The sequence below is a fragment of the Pterocles gutturalis genome, unplaced genomic scaffold (assembly GCF_000699245.1).
Source record: "Pterocles gutturalis isolate BGI_N339 unplaced genomic scaffold, ASM69924v1 scaffold38068, whole genome shotgun sequence".
NCBI lineage: Eukaryota > Metazoa > Chordata > Aves > Pterocliformes > Pteroclidae > Pterocles > Pterocles gutturalis.
The window spans coordinates 25,255-44,750 of NW_010124308.1; the positions used below are offsets into that span (position 1 = coordinate 25,255).

Below are 19,496 nucleotides of genomic sequence, written 5' to 3' on the forward strand. Positions count from 1 at the left end.
TAAAATGAATAACTTGCTGCTCAGCCTGCCAGCTAATAGCTGTGACATACTCCAGGTCCCCGAGATGCAGAGTAAAGCATCGGGTTTGTGCAGCTGGGATAGTTCCTTGTCACAAGTAGTTTCTCTCCTGAATTTCCTCGTGCAGAGAGGTTCAGCCTGGCTTGGGAGCCCCCAAGGTAATTCAAGGGCTTAAAAGCAGGATAGCATGTAAGGGTTCAATCAAAGCAAACAAACTGCTAAAAATAAATTGGCATCCCATCTGTTGCCAGGCAGAGAATTTAGTCTCAACAGTCAGGGGAAGGGATGAAAGGCTGTAATAAACACCTTGAAATGGATATCTGAGAAATTCTGTGGCCTCAGGAAAAGGGGCTGATTTTCTCTTCTGTCTCTTGCACAAAAAGTTTTTTAATTTCTTTTTCCTAAGGGAGAGAAGCGAGCAGAAGCTTCTGCAGCACGGGGAGGAAAGCAAACAAATATCGAGTGTCAAAGATTAATAATGTTCAAATGAACTATTGCTGATCAACAGGATTTCACTGGCAGAACGTGCAGCGCAGAGGGACGTGTGTGATCCCAGCGCGGTGCCAGCCCAGCCTGCGCCCAACCGGCCACACGGCAAGCAGCACGGACAAGGAAGGGGAAAGGGCAGCAATTAAAGGTCATCTAAAACGAACTTGTCATCCTGCCTACAGCAGGGTCAAGCGCAGCAGCTCCCAGGACCGAAACGCTGGTAAAAACCACGTCCCACCTGTGAGTGGTGCACCCAGGGCTGGGGAAACTGTTCATTTGGGTTCAGTGAATCCAGTCTGAAGTGGACTGTGCTGAGCAAGTGCACAAAGTAAAACCACGATGATTAAATTGTTTTCATGCTCGTGAGATGCCTGGACATACCATTTTGGGATATCTCTGCAAATTCATCAGTAGGTTCTGGAAACCATCTTCCTGTTGGCAAGTGTCCCTCCCGTCCCCCGAGGAGCTGGCATCCACCTCCTCCCGGATACTCACGGGTTGGCTCCTTGTGCTGGCAGTGAGCTGCACCAATACATCGTATGCCATTGGATATATTTTGTTAACCAGAGTAGGAAAGCAATAGAAAATAATGACAAAATGCTTTGCTAGGAAGTATCTGGTAGACTGGTCTTTGCTGTTCATCTGTTTCTCTATTAATAAAATATTAACATTTTAATTCAGTGAAACACCACATGAGAATGATTTCAAGTCAGCGTGTCCATCTACAGAGGCCTTTCTCTTCCCAAAGCTCCACCTTTCGTATTAAATCTACTCTCCGCGTGGGTGGTGGTGGCTCTGGTGGCCATTGCTGTCACATGCTGAAACCCTTCTGGGATTTCCCCCCATATCCCTGTAAGAGATGCTTACAGCCTGTTGCAATTTGAGCTGCGGGATTATTAGAAACCAGAAGCTTGAAATGAAACTTTAAGCTAAGAATAAAGATCACAGCCAAGAAACCTATTTACCAAGCAAAAACCAAACTAGCTGCTTCAAGGCAGGAGAACCTGACAGCCAGGAGTCCCGAGCAGAAATAACATTTCATTCCTTATTTTGCTCCTTCAAAGGCAGCCTCGGGGCAGTTTCTCTTTTACATCCTGCACACTGGTAGGGATGCTCAGAATACCCTGCGTTCTTCTCTGCCGATGCCAACCTGAAAACGGCCACCTGACAGCTATTTCTAGTTCTTCGCCATATAAATAATGAATGGTTTCATACTGGGAGGAATCAAATGGCACCAGATGACTGTGGTAATAAATCAGGAGGAAGGCAGGTTGTCTCTTCTCTGGCATGTCCAAGCTGACGTGCAGCTTTATGAGGAGGGAGGTGGGTACAAAGCCCATCAATACAAATCTCAGATGTTAGGAGCTCTAGCACTTTTCACGCCGGTTTTAAGCGTTGTCGTAATTCTGGTTTTATATCAAAAATCCATGCCAAAGGGATGGGCTAAGGAACACACCTGCACCACTCTGACTTTAGGGTCTATGTTCATCACTGTACCCTAAATCAAACTTGATGTCACTCACTCAAAGGCTGTGAACAGGGGCTGTGCTTGGCTGGTGGCTCCTCGGGCACGTCGGCTCTGTTCCCTCGCCACCTTCTGAGGTTTTCCTTCCCAGCGTGCAAAAATCCCAGGGACATTCAGCACATATTTGAGTAATTTATCCCTTTCTTTACTCAGCTATTCGAGCCTTATTCTCTAATGTGCTTAGAAAGCTTCTGCTTCTAGGGAAAGGAAAAAAAAAAAAAAAAGAGAAGAGACTCTGTCACCATCTCAATTACCCAGTTAGACAGTGAGGCTGAGCCGGACCGGCAGGTCACCTGCGCAGGAAAGCCATTATCTGCGTGTAGACTGTCAAATTTTATAGGAAGGAGGTGGGAAAGTTCCTTCTGACAAGAAGTGGTTTTGATTTAGTGCTGCTGTAACGAACTGCACGGTGTGTCGAAAGATGACAGAGTACCGGGAAGGTAGTCTATTTACCCGTAAGGATAACTGCCATCTATTTAACCAGAACAGAGAAAAGATTATTTAAATAGCTTTGGATGTATTCCCTGTGTCATAGCAGGCATGTTAGCTGCCAGCAGCCATCCCACAGCTCTTCTCAAATGGTCAGAAAACAGATATTCTGAATAATTACATCCAGCAGGAGCCAGGCAGGTAAAAATTTCTCTGAACATCACCAAACCAGGTAATGGCCCGTTATGAGTAACCACCTGGGGAATTTATACCAAACCGTGTCCCTGGTCATCTCATGTGCAGCAAAGTCAACGCTTCCAAGTGCCGACGGTCAGACAGTTCTTGTGGGAAATGTGAGGAAACATTATAGAGCCCCGGTCGAGGGTAGTAAAGTGCAGTTTCTAATTTCAGGCACAGACAACTCTTATCAGGACTCCCACATGCTGAGAGATGGACTCTGTGACTGCTCATGAAATGTTTTGTCATTTAGTTTCCACTTTTCAGCAAGCTGATGAAAAAAAAAAGCATAAATCCATCCGGCATGTTGTCTTACCAGCTCCTGATATGTTTTGGCTACTTTGAGAGAGTAAGAGAAGTCTTTGGAGCAGATGTGAAATTCAGCTCTTGTTTGCTCACTTGTCATCACTCACAAAGCAAAACAAACACTCCTGCTCCTGCAGAAACTACCCCTCGTGTCCCGCGGCTCTGCCTCACCGAGCGCTTGCTCCATCTCCCCGGGATGAGATGGAGTTTTGGTTTCTAGCAGCCATCACCTAGCATAAAAACAATTGCTCCAGAAATTCTAAATTTTATTGCTCCTATGAATCTTTTCTCTCTGTAACGACTGATGGATTTAACCTTCTCCCTTTAGCAGCAGGGAGGTGTCCTGCCACTTTCCCGTTTAGGTCAGGCACGTCACTGATGGCTTTCAGAGGATGCTGCCAGGCGCACCACCGAGGCCAGAGCCCCCTCTCCACTGCAGCCCCGCTCCCCAGCCCTGCACGGGCCGAACTTCCCGGGGTGATCACTTGGAAAAGGCTGAACTTCTCAAGGCTTCACTTGCGTCACCAGCCACCAGGAACCTCTCCCTCCCCAGATGCACAAAATTAATTTTTTTGCTTTTTATGGATGCATAATTAACCCCTGGAGTAAACATCTATTCAAACCTCCATAATTAGTACTTAATTTTTCAAAAAGCTAATGAAAGGCCCTTTTAGGTTCCTAATTGGCTGCTACTTCCCGTTAGCCAGCTCTGAGTATGAGCTATTGACAGGGGAAATGCACTGTAAGGCAGGAACTGTGCAGACCGGGAACGCGAGGCTGAGAGCCGACAAGCAGGATGGCCAAGTGCACAGTCACATGTACCTCCCGTGGGCTGTCGCTGTGCAATACAGACTGTACAGTAAATGTACCACTGAACAGCTTAATTAGCAGAGCATGCCTACCAGGAGCTAATTGCATGATCCTCTACCATGTTCAGATGAATGGTTCCCATTCAGCTCCCAGGACCATCGTTACCAGGTAATGTGCAAAACCTGCAGCTAAGTTCATCGGATAACTCAGTTACCCCTTCATTTATAAAAATAAAACCTGTAGAAAAGAGCAGCTGTTTCTGACAACATAGATTCATAGCAGCAGCACCTAGTTCCACATCAACTCATTCCCGATCACGCTATAAATGAAGGAATCTCCTTGCTTTACAGCCAGTGGCTGTGTTTTAAGGCAACCCAGGAAAGCAAACAACGCTTGCAGATTCCGCTTGAGAGGCATACATCACTGAATTGCAGGCTGCTTCAAGGAGCTCATCTAGAATAACACCTTCCCCCCCCGACCCGCTCAGGATGCATTGCTTGTAAAAGTCCTTATCGATGTATTTTTGCTCCGGAGCCCGCGCTGGTGCCATCGGCTGTGCTGCAGTGCTCTCTGCTGGCACCAGCCCGGAGCTCCGGGGATGCTGCAGCCCAGCACAGGCAGCGCCGAGGCTGTCCCAGCCCTGGGCAATGGCACTTGGTCAGGCCAGGCACAAGGACTGACAGCCCAGGAGCCAAGCTCCTAGAAAACCCTGAGATCACCAACGCTGGTTCATGGCCTTTGCTTTCTGAATTTGTGTTTGCATTCAGGGTGGCACGCCTCAGAATTTCTCTGCTCAAACCCCCTTGTGCACGCACCTCCTGCACAAAGGGCCCTGCTGCCCTGTTCGCCCTCTCACTGACAATATTCAGGAGATATTTTATTTTCTCATTTCTTTGTGAAAACACACAGAAGTGATCCAGGTCCCTTATCACCAGAGGATGCCTAAGCTAAGTTTCACCATTTTATTAATTTCCAAGGTAAAGGTCTGTGGCATCACCTGATGAGCAGCACCCAGGATCAGAGACCAGATGGGATTTTATTGAAAAATCTCCTTTGTGTGTTGTTACCTGCCCCCCTCGTGGCATGGGGGCTGACGGCACCTTTCAAACACCTCTGCAAAGGGGCTGCTGCGATTTGCACGTTGTGCTGCTGCTTTCCATCACACCTCCTCACTTCTGATTCATGCTGTTCAAAACGAGACTGCTGCCTGCTCTGAGCAGCTTTGGCTAATAACGGCTATTTTAGCTCGAGCCCACTGAGAGCTCAGCAAAGCCCCCGAACGGAATTGCCTGCTGTCCCTGACTCCCGCGGGCAAGGTCGAGAGCCACCTCCTCAACCCATCTTCCACAGCAAAGCACACACGGAGCTTTCCCTCTCGCTCCCGCTGCCTGTTGGTGTTTTTCTCGGTGTGTTTCTGAAGGACAAACTGAACACTGATGCTGTGGGGAACGGTGCAGCTCTCCTGCTCCACTTTCCATCTTTTTAAGCAAGTTTCCTCCTACTTCTAACCATTGCCTGGCCCTAGCATCGCCCTGCCGCAGTCGTGCTCTTGCTGCAAGATTTAGAACAGGTTTACAGCAAGTGCTGAAGAGCAGGGCAAGGCGTGGACACCCACTCCAGTTCATCACAGCCATCTCCTCTTCAGCACCACCAATAACCGCACAAACCCCAAGGACTGGAGCGCAGTAACGCTTCCCTTTTGTTCTCATTATCTCCGTCTTAAACTTCTCCCAAAGCAACCACATTATTGTGAATCGTGTCATTTTTAATTTCATTTCCCCTTAATCACCCCATAACCAACCCTGGGCTCCAAGTGGAGATGTCTGTGCTGCAGCGGGACCAGAGGGACTGACATGCACGTCCGTGTATATAGGATATATATCTATATGTATACTGTATATATACCCTCCTAAATGATCTCATGTTCCTCTGATCGTGGTGCTTCACCCAGGATGCCAGCAGTGGCCCCCCTCACTCCATGCAAATTCCACCCAAACCTAGCACTGAAGAAAACCTCAGCATTCAAAACCACATCTGGAAATTCTGACCAGAATCCCTGACACTGTGGAGTTCACAGTGGTGGAGTCCGGACAACAAAGCAACGAAGGATACCAAACAGCCTTCGCCTTGGAACTAAGCTACTGAAGAAAAAAAAATTATAAAAAATAATGTGATTTTCTAGTATTGCCTCGGAGTTGATTTATTCCTGATATAAAACTCCATTTCCCAATGATATGTACCTTTTCCATGTGTTATTCTAGATGGCAGTGTAAATCAACTGACAGTGCAGTCAGTAAAGTTGTTATTGCCATCTCTAAAAATCCTACACTATAGAAAAGATTCAAAGAATTATTAATATTTCCTATATTGGTGTGTGCTGTGCTGCTTAGGAAGGCACACACACAGAGCTTTTGAAAGTCAAAACAGAGCCATTGCACGGCTTAAAATAGTCCAAAACTCTGATGATGGAAATTCATCTCTACTGCAATTATTTTTTTCTGTGATTTTATCCCATCTGACAATGGTGGAGAGCATCACCCTCCCAGGGCTGGAGAGGAGAGGGCTGGGGTGCTGGAGCATCCCATCGGGAAACCCCAGCCCAGCCCTGCTCCACACCGTGCCGCTCCCAGCATCATACAGAAGAAAATGGGGAATTTCATAGTACCAAGGAGTCATTTATTTGATTAAGGCAAATTATATTAGCATTCCACCCAGGAATACTTCAACACCCCACCGGGCACTAGCGAGGAGCGGCCGCAGCTGCCCACAGGCACCCTTTCCCCCAGCTCCAGAGCAGCTGGATCCATCCTGCCCGCCAAGCGCCGGGGTTCCCGCGCCCGCTGCCAGGTCCCGCTGCCGTTACCGACAGCAGCGTGCACGCACCCGCACACCCACAGGCAGCTCGTGCCCGTGGCATCGCCTCCCGTGCAGCGCTGCCTGGTTACCATCTCCTCCTCCCCGCGCGGGCTCTAATCCCCCCAGACCGCCGGAGCCGAGCCGGAGCAGCAGCCAGCAGGAGTTGCTCTCTGCTGACTTGGGTGAGCAAAATATTATTTTCTTAATAGCCATTTGCTTTTCCAGGCTGTTCTGGGCAGTGAAGCAGGTGGGATTCTGGCTAACCTGTTTGTTATTTTTTTTTTTAAATGAATTTTATTTGGTACCAGGAAAATACCAGAGGACATCTCTGTGCAGACTGTCAGCCCAGGATCCTACAGCACTCGTGTTATATTTAGCAATTTCATAGAAAGCTGCCTTCTGACATTTTACTTCTAAAGTATTTTAAGGAATCTGAAATATTTATAACAAAAAATGTGATTTTGCGAGTGTTGATCAAGGACTACTAAGTTAAGGCACTGCTTTTGAATCGGTGGAGCAGTGGGATGAATGCAAGATGTTTAATGGGGATTTGTTTTTAATGGCGAGCTCATGTTTTCAATTTCTTGTTCTTTTGTCCCTGAACACAGAGGCTGGCCTGGCAATTAATTCATTCACATGCAGATTGCTTGTTGTGGTGTATTTTTTAAAAGCAAAGCCCTTTGACTTTGTATTCTCCTTTTTTTTTTTTCCCTGTAAAGTTATTTCTAATTCTAACGACAAAATCACTAAAGCAGCATGGATCTTCCCCCTCCACATGCAACTTTGTCACAAGACTATTAATCATGTCTCACAATAATTCTGCTAATGCAGTATATCCATTCAGAAGCAGAGTGTCTGTCTGCAGATGGATTTGTTACTGGGAGATAAGAAAGCAGAACAAATTTCTTCAGGAAATATTTAAGCAAGGTCACACTAACACTCATTATGTTCTAAGCGATGATGTGCCATTTGCTGGAGCAGACAGAGCACAGCAGCACTCACATTTATTGACTTAGTCTGAGGAAGAGCCCAAAGGTCAGACATTAATATTGAAACTAGTCGCTACTTTCCGCACATAACCGTCAGATGGAAGTCCTGCATGTTGCTTCATTTGTTATTGGTGGGGGAGAGGGAGGCTAAACAAATTAAAACCACATTATGTACTTTATTTTAATCTCCAAAGGTCTTTACCTACGTCAATTAATGGGCATTTTCCACTTTATTATGCTATCTTCACACACTGCTGTTGTCCTGCCCAAAGGTAAAGGGCAAACGCTGCCCCCCCTCCAGAGCAGGGGTGTAAATAACGCGTTTGTCCAGTGCATGGTGGGTGCGCTCTATCCCGTCCTGTCTCTGTGCATCCCACTGCTGGGGCTGGAAAACGCGCCCACCCCCCAGGGGATGATGCAGAGGCGAACGGGGCGTCAGGATGGATCTGACAAAGTGTGTCAGGAGCGTGATGGAAGCGCCCAGACACACACATCATACGGCAGAAAACCCGCCAGCCCCAGCACCACGTCTGCTTGCCCAACTTGTGTTGTGACTTTTTTCTGTTCCCGTGGAAAGTAAAGCTTCTGCTAAGCCAGCAGATACACCAAACCCCATTTACCCACACGTTGTGCGCTAGCACCCAGAAAGGTCAGGACATTCTTGGACCAGAGCCTGAATAAATAGCAAAAACCAGACAACAGCCATACCAAACATTGCGTTCTCGCCAACTGCTGCGAGGTGCAACAAGGGGCTTAACCGGAGGGAAAGACAAAGTACAGAGGAGATCCCTGAGCCTGCGCCAGGAAAGTCACCGAGAGGTCTCTGCGTCCTGCACTGAGCCCCTTTGAAAATATTTTCCTGTGTACCAAAAGAGGAAAAAGTACCGAGAGTGATGTGATGCAACGTGAGGAAGGAGGAAGGTGGGCCAGCACTCCTCACCCCAGCACATCCAGGCAATTCCAACGTGTCATTGTTTTGCTCTCGGAATAGCAGCCCTCACTCCCGTCCCCACAGAACGGCGAGGGGAGGCAGGAAACCACTGGTTGGCGACGGCACAGAGCAGGTGAGAAAGCAGGGAACCAAACACAGGCGGAGGGAGGCAGAGGTGCTCATCCCGCCTTTCCCCCAACAACCGGCGACGCCACACGCCGCGCGCAGAGCGGCAGAAGGAGAACGAGAAGACGAACAGATGATTCACAGGGGACTAAAGAAAACACCATACTACCTTCCTTTGGAAGGAAAATCCATTTTTAAAAGGAACTCGTCGAATTTGTAAGGGATGAAACGTGAGAACACTAAGGGAATGGAGCTTAAATGGGCAAACACTGGGGAAATCTGATATGTGTGACCAAACGGGACAAATTCACGGCAGCGACTGTGCGTGGCTCCACTGTCACCTCCTGCTGCGGGGGGACAGTCACCTCTGCCCAGTGCCTGCAGTGGGATCCAGCCTCCCCAGGTCCAGCTGCCCCAGAGAGCTGCTGCAACTGGGCTGTGCAGGAACAGGGACAAAAATACTGTTTGTCCCCAAGGCCAGGCTGATCTACTTTTTCCTTTTTTTTTTCACTTCATATTCTTTGTTTGACAATACCCTGGGAAGGAACCCGAGAGGTTGCCTGAATTTTACCCATCACTCAACACCACACTGGCATCAAGCATCTGATATTTGGTTAAAGTGGGTAAATGACAAAACTCACCTGCCACCAGCCGCTGGACGTCTCTGCTGAGAATTCTTTCAGTGATGTTCCAGAGCTGTAGGGATTTGGGATGGGTAAATAGCTGCAAATGAAAACTTCATTTTGGGGCTCAAAATGTTGGCAGAAAGGTGTCTACTAATTGATCAGCCTTTTTTGGGAATAACTTTTGATTTTCGCTGACTCCAAGCAGCAAGAGATGCTGTTAAGTTTGTATAAGGAGTTGTATTTTTAGGAGTTACACGTGCATCAGAACCCACAAGGTAAATAAAGGTCAAGTGCAGAATGGCCTTTGGTGATTTTATGGACTGAAGCCTTCAACTGTTTACAGTTGAGTCAATTTTGTTTTCAATAATGTTAAATTAACCTTTAAAAAATTGTGTCAAGGAGCTCAAACCCCTGAAACTGTGCTAATTAAGGAGCTAAACTGGGTTCAGGAGGAATTCAATATCTAAACTGCCTGTCACAAAACAAGATCCTTGAGCTTTTTCTCTGTTTTAATACTTCTGCCTTCTCCGAACACTTTTTTTTTTTTTTTATTTACACAAAAGGTTGTGTTTTGCCTTACGAAGGCTCCTTACGAAGGTGGGGCGGTGTCTCCCAAGCCCTGGGGCAGCCGTTGCGGCTCTCGAGAAGCGTGATGCTCCACGTGCCCAGGGCGCAGCTGTCGGTACCCAAGCCCCCGCTGCCTGGGGATATTTTCAGCCCATTTCTTCTGTATCCAGATAGTGTGGCCAAGTCACTCTTTTATTTTATTTTTTTCTCAAGTCTCAGGGCTTCTTTTTCACCTTCCAGTGTACTTCCAGTTCTGTAATGTCAGACCTGATCTCATTAAGAGCGCTTAGATATTTGTATAACATTTCCCAGCTCCCAGAAGCTCTCCCAGCGCTCCGGTGAGCTGTCCTGATGCTGACAGCGCTCCTCTCTGCATTACAGCCCTGCTGCCCAGCCTGGGTTCTAAAGAGCTTAGCGCTGGGGGGGAGCTGGGGGACTGGGACCTGGCCAAGGTCAAGCTGTCTGTGACCGGCAGTGTGTGCTGGAGATGCACGGAGCAGCCGGGAGCCCCACGGCAGGGACCACTGGCTCCACGTCCGCAGCACAGAGACGAGCCATCAGGGTGGGACATCCGAGCTGGGCACCCCTTCACCCCGTCAGCAGCCTCCCACCCGCCTGCACCGCGGCATCGCCACCCTGCGAGAAAAAGGCAACGGGAAGGTTATGACTCAGAGCAAAAGCAAGCTGTCAGTTAACAAAAAATTAAAGATGACAGCAGCACAAACTGCATGAGACAGATCAACAAAATGTTTGATATCAATTCCCCTCCCTGCAGTCGTGAGGTCTTTAAACTATTCATTATTTGAGCGATAAAGCAGCTCAGCTATAATCCATCACCAGTTGTGCCTAACTTTTAATCCATTAAGTCATGGATGCTCCAGTTAAAATTAGCAACCATTCAGCAGGGCTTTTTAACCACTAAATGTGAAGCGGAATATAAACATTTTTAATTGCCAACGTACACTACATGAGTACACTGACAAGGGAGCGTTTCCATCTGGTCACCAGCTCCTGACCAGCTGATCTGGCGTTACGCTGGGCTGATGGCTGGAGGGGGACATAATGGCAGGGATGTGGCCAGCACCAACAGCTGGGAGGAGCAAAAGCAGCGCAAAATCTCACCTACTGGAAAAGGCCAACTCCGCTGGCCAAGCAAAGCCCCTTCAGCATCCCGCCTCCAGCCAGCTCCCGGGCATTCCCGTTCACCACATCGCTCACCCTTCTCCTCCTCCTCCTCCTCTCAGAGTTCCCTGCTTCCACTCTGGAGGAGATGGGTCGCAAGGAAGAGGATGACAGCAGCTCCTGGAAGAAACAGACGAGCAACATCCGAAAGACGTTCATCTTCATGGAGGCCCTGGGATCGTAAGTACCCCGCTGCCCTCCAGACACCAGCATCCTCCCCCGGGGCAGCGACTCCCCCCTGGCATTGCCCAAAGGCACCATAAAACATCTCCTCTGAGTCAGGCGAGGATCTCGGGGCGAGGGGTGGGCACCCCATCACTGCTGGGCTCTGACTCACGGCTCTCGCTTGCCAAGCGGCACCGCAGCAGTTCCTTCCCCCCAGTGCATCTCCGGGTCCTCTCTGCCCTTCCCTCCTGTCCCTCTAAGCCTGTGCAGCCGCTTCGTTCGGTTTTTGCTCTTTTCCTGCCGAGCACACTGGTCTGCCGCTGCTGCAAGGTCAGGCAAGGGCAAGGGCTGGCTCTGGGAGAGGCATTACAATAATAAGCCGTATATTTAGCGCATAAACCCTGACTCAGTTGAGGGATGAAACAAGAACGAGGATGTTCGAGTTGTACAATACTTGTCTGTGAGTTAACAGCTTCATTTGCCTATTCATGCGAATGAGACGAGAAAACATTTGCAAGGTGGTGGAGGAGGAATTGAATTAATTCCACCAGTGAGTTCTGTCACGGCCACATTTTCTGTGACTTTAGAACCCACGGCAAAGCTCCTAAAAAACAGCTACTCCAGAGCTTGGTGACATTTTAAATTATCATGGTTTTGGTCAGCCTCAGAAATGAGTTAAATTATCCAGCAGCTTTCTCTACAGGAATGAGGTTAGAAAAAGCCTTGTTCTCTCCTAGCTCACTTGTTGATTCATCATTTTTTAATAAGGGGCATAATTATTATAAACTGTTTGGGACAGATATACGGAACAGATGCCACGGCATCTGATTTGGAGGTTGTTCATTTCCTACTATTACACTAATAGGAAAATCTAGCGTTAGAAATTGGGATTTTTTTTTTTTCCACATACACCACTCCAGCTAGCTGGGGAAGGTAAATGAAGATCTGGGACCTAAAACTACCTGGAAGCTTACTGTCACCTTCCCCAGCATCCACGACTGTCGGATGAGGGACCTCAGTGAGGACGTCCCTGCCTATTCCCTGAGAGCCCTTGGGAACGTGAAAGGCATTTCCACAAAACAGCTTCGGAGTTCACGTGGATAAAAGGAGAAAAACGTGAAATGAGGAAAGGGTCCCACCACCAACTGCTTTCTGGGCTAGAAGAGAGAAGACCATGGTGTATAATTTAGCAAGACTCGAATTTGTCTGTTGGGATGCCTTCACAAAAATCTATAGGGTTTTTCATTTGGGGTTTTTTTTGTTGTTGTTGTTGTTTTGCTTTTTTTATTATTTTTTTTTTTAAAGGAATCCCTCATCCTTGCTAGGCACCAGTCCTGACAGATCCCAATTCCTCCCAGCCCTGATGCTCTTGCACACTGTGTGGGCAGCCTCAGGGGCTGGCTGGAGGAGGAGGAGGAAGGCAGAGGGGGCCAGGGACTGCCTTTGGCTCCCCCCACACCATCCCCGGCCACCACTTGCCAACAAGGACACAGGAGCGAAGCACCGTGTGCCAGATGGATACAGCTCCGTGCCCAGCCACCCAACTGCACGGTGCGCTGGATCCTTTGTCTGGTGGATGATGGGAGGTTTTCTGCCCTAGTTTGTTGGGTTTGCTGCAATGGGACCCCAAACACAAAGGTGCTCCTGCTGCGCACACCCTCCTGGCTCTGCCCTCCAGCTCCCCGCGGGGCTCTGCAGACTCAGGGGCAAGTTCCATTTAATTGCCATCGGTTAATCTCTTGCTCATTTGATGAGGATTATCGAGGGCTGACCTGGCAAAGCATGCACTGTCACTGTCCCGAGCCACGTGTCCAGCTGCCTGAGACAAACCCTTAACAGGATTGGGAGCTTTCGGCATCTCATAAATACCTGCTCATCTCCGCACTGGGCTGAACTCTTATGGGGAGCGTACATGACACTCATTGTCACTTTGTGACTAAGGGCACGCAGGAATTAGCAGTCTCTGCAAGAAGGAAAACCCATTAGCTGCTGAATGAAAATATTAACTGAGGATTTCCAGTTATTTTGCACTTCAGGTACAGAGCGTGTTGGTCTGTATGGATGGTCCTGAGGAATACGATTTAATTTCACTGCAGGGATCTTTTTTGTCCGCTACCTCACACAGCTACATGATGAGCTTTGCAAAAATAACCTTTTCTCTACAAACAGAGATTATGCAACGTGTAGAAAAAACTCCACCATCTCGCATCTGTACTAAGTTCAGGGCTGCTGGACACGTAGCTGCAGCTTTCCCATCAGCATCCCTTTAAATTACCACCACGTTGCTCTTTCCTCTTTCTCTCTGTAAGTATCCCTCCAGTTCACAGCAGCAGCACCTACTGAAATACAACTTCTTCTTCTCTTTGCAGAGGTGCCTTCTCAGAAGTTTTCCTAGTGAAGCAAAGAAGCACTGGCAAGCTCTTTGCTCTGAAATGCATCAAGAAGTCTCCCCTCACAAGGGACAGCAGCTTGGAGAATGAAATAGCAGTGCTGAAAAAGTGAGTAGTGTCATGAAACGTCGAACAAATGTCCTTTCCCAAGACACGCGGCTCTGCAGTAACAATAATATAAAGAAGTATTTCTTTTTAAAGAATATAAAAATATTACAGTAAATTAATAGATTAGTGAAGTTTCTTCTCCCATTTCCTGGCTGGGCTTGTAACCCCAACGCAGGCATCCTGCCCCAGACCGGGGAAGGGAACAGGTGAAGCAGAGCAGGAGGCAGGGAAGGGAGAACCAGAGTTAATGTCTTTGCTGTCCAAGTAACGCACCTGATGCAGAGCGGTGAGCTGCTTAAAAACAAAGCGTCTGGTCCTCCTGGTGCTCCGAAGGGGGTGCGCAGGGAACGATCCTCTGCCACGCAGGGGGAGGGAGATCAGCCACAAACCAGCCCAGGGGACCCTCACTGGGGATTAGAGCAAGACGACTGTTGGGTTTTCCACTTGAGAAGCTGCTTCGTCCTTGTTTGCTTGTGACCCACGTTTATCTTTGCAGAATAAAGCACGAAAACATCGTGACTTTAGAAGATATTTATGAGAGCACGACCCACTTCTACCTGGTCATGCAGCTGTGAGTACCAGCAGAGCCGTTCTTTTGGCAGGACCAGGGTGATGGGCTGTAGTTCAGCACCCGCACGCCGGAGCCCCTCACGTGCAAAAGCTGCACACACAAGAGCCACTGAAACCCCTCGCTACCGAGGCGAGAGCCGCATGGCTCGAGCTAACCTGGACCCTTCTCCTGCTGTCTCGGCCCGTGCTCATTTCAGCAGCATGTTTCTAAACCAAGATTAGGATCTCTTTATGCAAATTCATTCATCCCAGTTTAGCAGGGCAGAGACAGAAGCATTTCTAATTAAAGCTGTGCCAGGCAGGGTTTCTAGAAATGAAAACGGGCAACATGTCAGCTGTGGGGAAAGCAGCTCGCTGTGGGCATCAGCGCCGAGCGCCCGGCTGCTGCTCCTGGCTTGCAAATCTAGCTCAAGGAAGCAATCACAGAACAACATATATCAGCTGGTGCAGCAGAGCCCGGAGGCTGTCCTGCTCGGGGGCTGGATGCCTGGGCTCAGATCTGCTGGGAGCTCCACCATAACCTTACCCCAGTTCCCCAGTAACGCTTACTGGCACCCTGGAATCGCCCTCAGGAGCATCCATCAGCCTCAGCCTCACAAACACTGCTGCCAAGGAACTGTTCTGCTCTAGGTGGGGTTGTAAAAGGACCAGAAAGTTAGCTCACCTAACACAAAACCATTATTATCTCGGTTTGATTTTCTTTTCAGTCTTTTTCTTTCTGAACTCCCATTTCCACAGGGTGTCTGGGGGAGAGCTGTTTGACCGCATTTTGGAACGAGGAGTTTACACCGAGAAAGACGCGAGCGTGGTGATCCACCAGGTGCTGACAGCAGTGAAGTACCTCCACGAGAACGGGATAGTCCACCGGGACCTGAAGGTGAGACCTGTCCCTGGGCCACAGCCGCGCCGCGGGGAGCTGGGTGACCACAGCCTTCACCTGCTCTGCCCCATGACTTTGTTTCTTTCCCTTTTTCACCCATTTCAACCTCCAACCACTCTGCGTTCACAGCCTGAAAACCTTCTCTACCTTACTCCCGAAGAGAACTCCAAAATCATGATCACGGACTTCGGCTTGTCTAAAATGGAGCAGAACGGCATCATGTCCACCGCCTGCGGGACCCCGGGATACGTTGGTGAGCCAAGGATCAGGAATGAGCTGGTGGGCTGGCTGGAATAAAGGTTATGCATGTACAGTGCGTTGCCTAGCAAAAAGGAAAAAAAAATACATAATTATGTTAACAACAGCACGCTACTCACAAATGCACTGCGTGGACCACATAAAGACTGGGTTACAAATGAGCCTGGAGACTGCAAAATCCCAGAATGTTTAAAAGCGCAAAGGACAATTTTAAGAGCAAGATATTTCAGCATTAGTCATGTATTTATTGAAAAATTACAAAAATAACTTGAACACAATGGGATTTTGCTTAACGTCCACCAGACTGCATGGGCTTGATGCACAGCTCACTGGTTAGAACCTCAGGACGCAGGCAGAAATTGTCTGTGGTTCTTTCTATTCAACAACACAAAGTAGATACAAAAAGCACAGACCAATCCCAGCGGAAAATGGGGCTGTTACTGGCTGACTCTGCACTGGCACCTCAGAGGCCAAGTGCACAAGAGACTACTGCTTCTCCCAGTATTGGATAATCTATTATTATTCAGAATTTCCATTTGCTTTTGCTGTTCTGCAGCCCCCGAAGTCCTTGCCCAGAAGCCATACAGCAAAGCTGTGGACTGCTGGTCCATCGGAGTCATCACCTACATCCTGTGAGTAAGGGCAAACAGCATCCCACTTATTTTCCAGGACTTTCCCAACCCCTCCATCGCTTCACGCACCTGGGCAGAGTGGCAGTGCAAGCAGAGGTGATCCCAGCCCCCGTTTTGCTGCGGGAACACAGCAGCGGTGTATTCTTCCTTTGCACAGATTCACTAGACCATAGAAATGAAAGGGATGTGGGGAATCAAGTACTGGAGCGGAGATGAAAGGAATCACATTTTCTCTATTATGTGCCTCATCCTCTGCTTTGTTATTTTCCAGTTGCCTACAAATATCACTCAATCTTCCTCGGTACTTTTTGTTTCATTTCCTCCCACACCGTGCAGCTATGTACCAGCTGTGGCTTTGTCCTGTCGCTGCTGCAGTTCAGTTTTTAACTCTTTTCTGCAGCTTTACCGACACACTTAGATGTGAGGGACAGACAGACAGATGGATGGAGCAGCCGCCTCTTACTCACTCCCTTGCGTTGCCCGGCCAGGCTGTGGAGGAGCCCGTGCAGATGTGTCCAGCGGTGCTGACATCCCGCTGCCTTTCTGCTCTGTTCCAGGCTGTGCGGGTACCCACCCTTCTACGAAGAGACCGAATCCAAACTGTTTGAAAAGATTAAGGAAGGCTACTTTGAGTTTGAGTCTCCGTTTTGGGACGATATCTCCGAGTCAGGTAAAGCTCCGGTGCTGGAAGCACTGTGCCCCCTCCCACACCCACAGCCCCCAGCACCAGCAGTGCTGGAGGTACTTTGTACCCTGCCTGTAATGCAGCATCCTTGGCCAAAACCTCTGTTAGCATAATCCTGATTTTCACAAATAATTAGTGAGCTCCAAGTAGGCTTAGCTTTCCCTTGGAAGCAGAGGAACTCCACATTTTTCCACCTTGTTTTTCCCTTTTTTTTTTTTTTTTCCCCCTTTGCTTTTCTTCCCATCAGGTCACATTTTCTTACAGCAACACAGCAAGCCGTGTCAGCCACCACAGCACCCTTCCACCAGGCTAACCTGCTTGTGGGGCTCACCTGAGCTTACTGAAGCCAGCACCTTAGCAGCATATTCTGCACATCAATCTTTTATGCATACAAACAAAACTAGCAGGAGGTTTGCTAGGGCTGCATAACAAACACCACAGATCCTCCCTGCAAATAAAAGGAAAAAAAAATGGGAGGGATGCAACTGCTCTTTAGGGCAACTTCTAAATCTGCTCAGTTTGTACTTTATGTTTTTTAGAGTTATTTTTTAGCTGAAAAATTAAACTCAAACTCAGGTAATCTAAGCCTGAAGGTTGGTACATCCCCAGTTAACATTTTTTTCATCTGGAGAGCTTCCCTTCGAACATCTCCCTTCACTGGAGTCATGGAGTGGTACAACCACCTCCTTCTCGGGGCTGGCCTTGGCCATGTTCATCCACCAGCATTTCCCATGTCCTGTTAGGATCACTTCTTGGAACAAGGAGAAAATAACCTTTTCTCTCTGCTTCTCCTCCCTCCCAAACAGCCAAGGATTTCATCCGACATTTACTGGAGAAAAACCCGAGCACGAGGTTCACCTGCGAAGAAGCCCTGCGGCACCCATGGTGAGAGGACCGGGGCCAGCGGTGGCTGGTGGCCACGGGGATGTCCCAGCCTCCGCGGCTTGGTTCGCATGCTCGGGGGTAGCTGAGAACAGGGGGTCCCCCCAGCCCCCGATATTAACGTCACCGCCTGCCTCGGCACAGCACGAGGTGTTTCTTCTTTGTGCACGAGGAAGCAAAATGATGAATAATTAAAGATGCAATTTGTGCATATTTGCCTCCATAAACAGAGGCAAAGACGAAATCCCGTCCTGAACCTTCCCCAGCTTTGAAGTGTGTGTTTGTGTTACATTTTGTTGCTGTTTTTCCTTTGGGTTTAATTATTGCTGATTGAACGTACAAAGCAGCGAGTTGCCTCCAGAATGTGGAATGCCTTACAAATGCCATCTGCCTACAAGCCCATTTTCTTCTCTCTCCATCTGCAGGATTAATGGAAATACAGCCCTTCACCGTGACATATACCCATCTGTCAGCGCGCAGATCCAGAAAAACTTTGCAAAGAGCAAATGGAGGGTAAGTCGTTTGCTGGTGGGAGCCTGGAGCCATTTCACTATCAAACGCCAGTTGCTGCCATCCAGCCACAAAGCAAAGCTTCAGCTGCGTGGGTAAGCGCCCGAAAGCCGAGATCCTCCAAAGGCTGCTGGAAAATTGTGTGCAGTTACTGTTTATAGTGTATTTGGACCAATGTTCCCTGCATACTGGTAGATTTACCCCAAGCAGCGCGCTGTAGTGCCCTCGGCAAGAAAGCAAAGGGGAGGGGAAAGGATTGTTGCTTTTTACTAAGGGAGTGAAATTGGTGCTCCATCAGCAGACCTTTTGGGGAGCTTAATACAGGTTTTTCTCCTTTCTACCTTTGAGAAAAATTAGTACTTCATTTATATCAAGGAAGAATTTAGGTGGAGAAAGGGATGCCATAGGAACCATGTGCACAATAGCATTTTAAATACCTAGCATTCAAAACTCAGCTCCAGTCTCACAGTGTGGTAATTTACAGCTGTTCCCCCCGATTCCCTCGTGCAGAAGCAGTTGTCATCTTCGAAACCATCTGCAGTTTGTGCTCAATGGAAACCATGGTGTTTATGCCAGGAACGAGCACATCCCGATTCCTGCGTATTGTGCAAGCGATGCTCACCAGCACCGCGCTGCCCACCCTGTGCAGCTGTCACCCGAGGGGGACAGTCCCTTCACCCCACAGCACCCCCCAGCCTGGCATCACCAGGTGCTCACTGGGGGTTTTTCTCTTCCTCCCCAGCAAGCCTTCAACGCTGCAGCCGTCGTGCACCACATGAGGAAGCTGCACATGAACGGCCAGGCAGCGGCGGGCAGCACCCTCCCCGTCATCCACGTCTCGGAGGCATCCAGACCCAACACCCCCGTGGCAGCCACGCGGCCAGCAACGCCAGCTGAAGACAAGGACACCTCGCTGCCCCCGGTCCCCACGCAGGGCTGTCCGAACCCTCCTGCTGCACTGGAGCGGGATACGGGAATGGGAGAGGGAAAGCTGGAAAGCCGCCCGGAGAACGGAGCACTGCCCATGGGCAGCAGCCTGGTCCTGCCCGATAACCACAGCCCGCCAAGCAGAACTTCTTGTGGCTGCGGTCCAGCCTGCGTGGGGCACGAGAAAACAAAGACGTCCTTCTTCTCCGAGACGGTGCTTCTGAAAAAATCTGCAAAATCCCAGTAGGTATCCAAGTCATTAGCCATCATTTCCAAGATAGATGGGAATAACCAGATCTGGAAATGGTTGCCTGGCACATGAGTTGCCAGCCCTAGGGGAGGTGGGAAGGAGAGAGGAATAAGGACAGAAGCAAACATTTTGACTGGCTGGATAGCGG

General features: G+C 48.9%; 1 protein-coding gene across 1 annotated transcript in view; it reads left to right on the plus strand.

The window, feature by feature from the left end:
* The first annotated feature begins 11,179 nt into the window (after positions 1–11,179).
* Positions 11,180–19,496, plus strand: part of CAMK1G (calcium/calmodulin-dependent protein kinase IG) — an 8,765-nt gene continuing 448 nt past the window's right edge. The window contains exons 1-10 of the mRNA XM_010078226.1: positions 11,180–11,271; positions 13,626–13,754; positions 14,251–14,325; positions 15,063–15,201; positions 15,334–15,457; positions 16,019–16,094; positions 16,652–16,764; positions 17,586–17,664; positions 18,087–18,174; positions 18,914–19,341. Of these exons, the coding sequence (XP_010076528.1) occupies positions 11,180–11,271; positions 13,626–13,754; positions 14,251–14,325; positions 15,063–15,201; positions 15,334–15,457; positions 16,019–16,094; positions 16,652–16,764; positions 17,586–17,664; positions 18,087–18,174; positions 18,914–19,341 (1,343 nt within the window). The remainder of the gene's footprint in view (positions 11,272–13,625; positions 13,755–14,250; positions 14,326–15,062; positions 15,202–15,333; positions 15,458–16,018; positions 16,095–16,651; positions 16,765–17,585; positions 17,665–18,086; positions 18,175–18,913; positions 19,342–19,496) is intronic.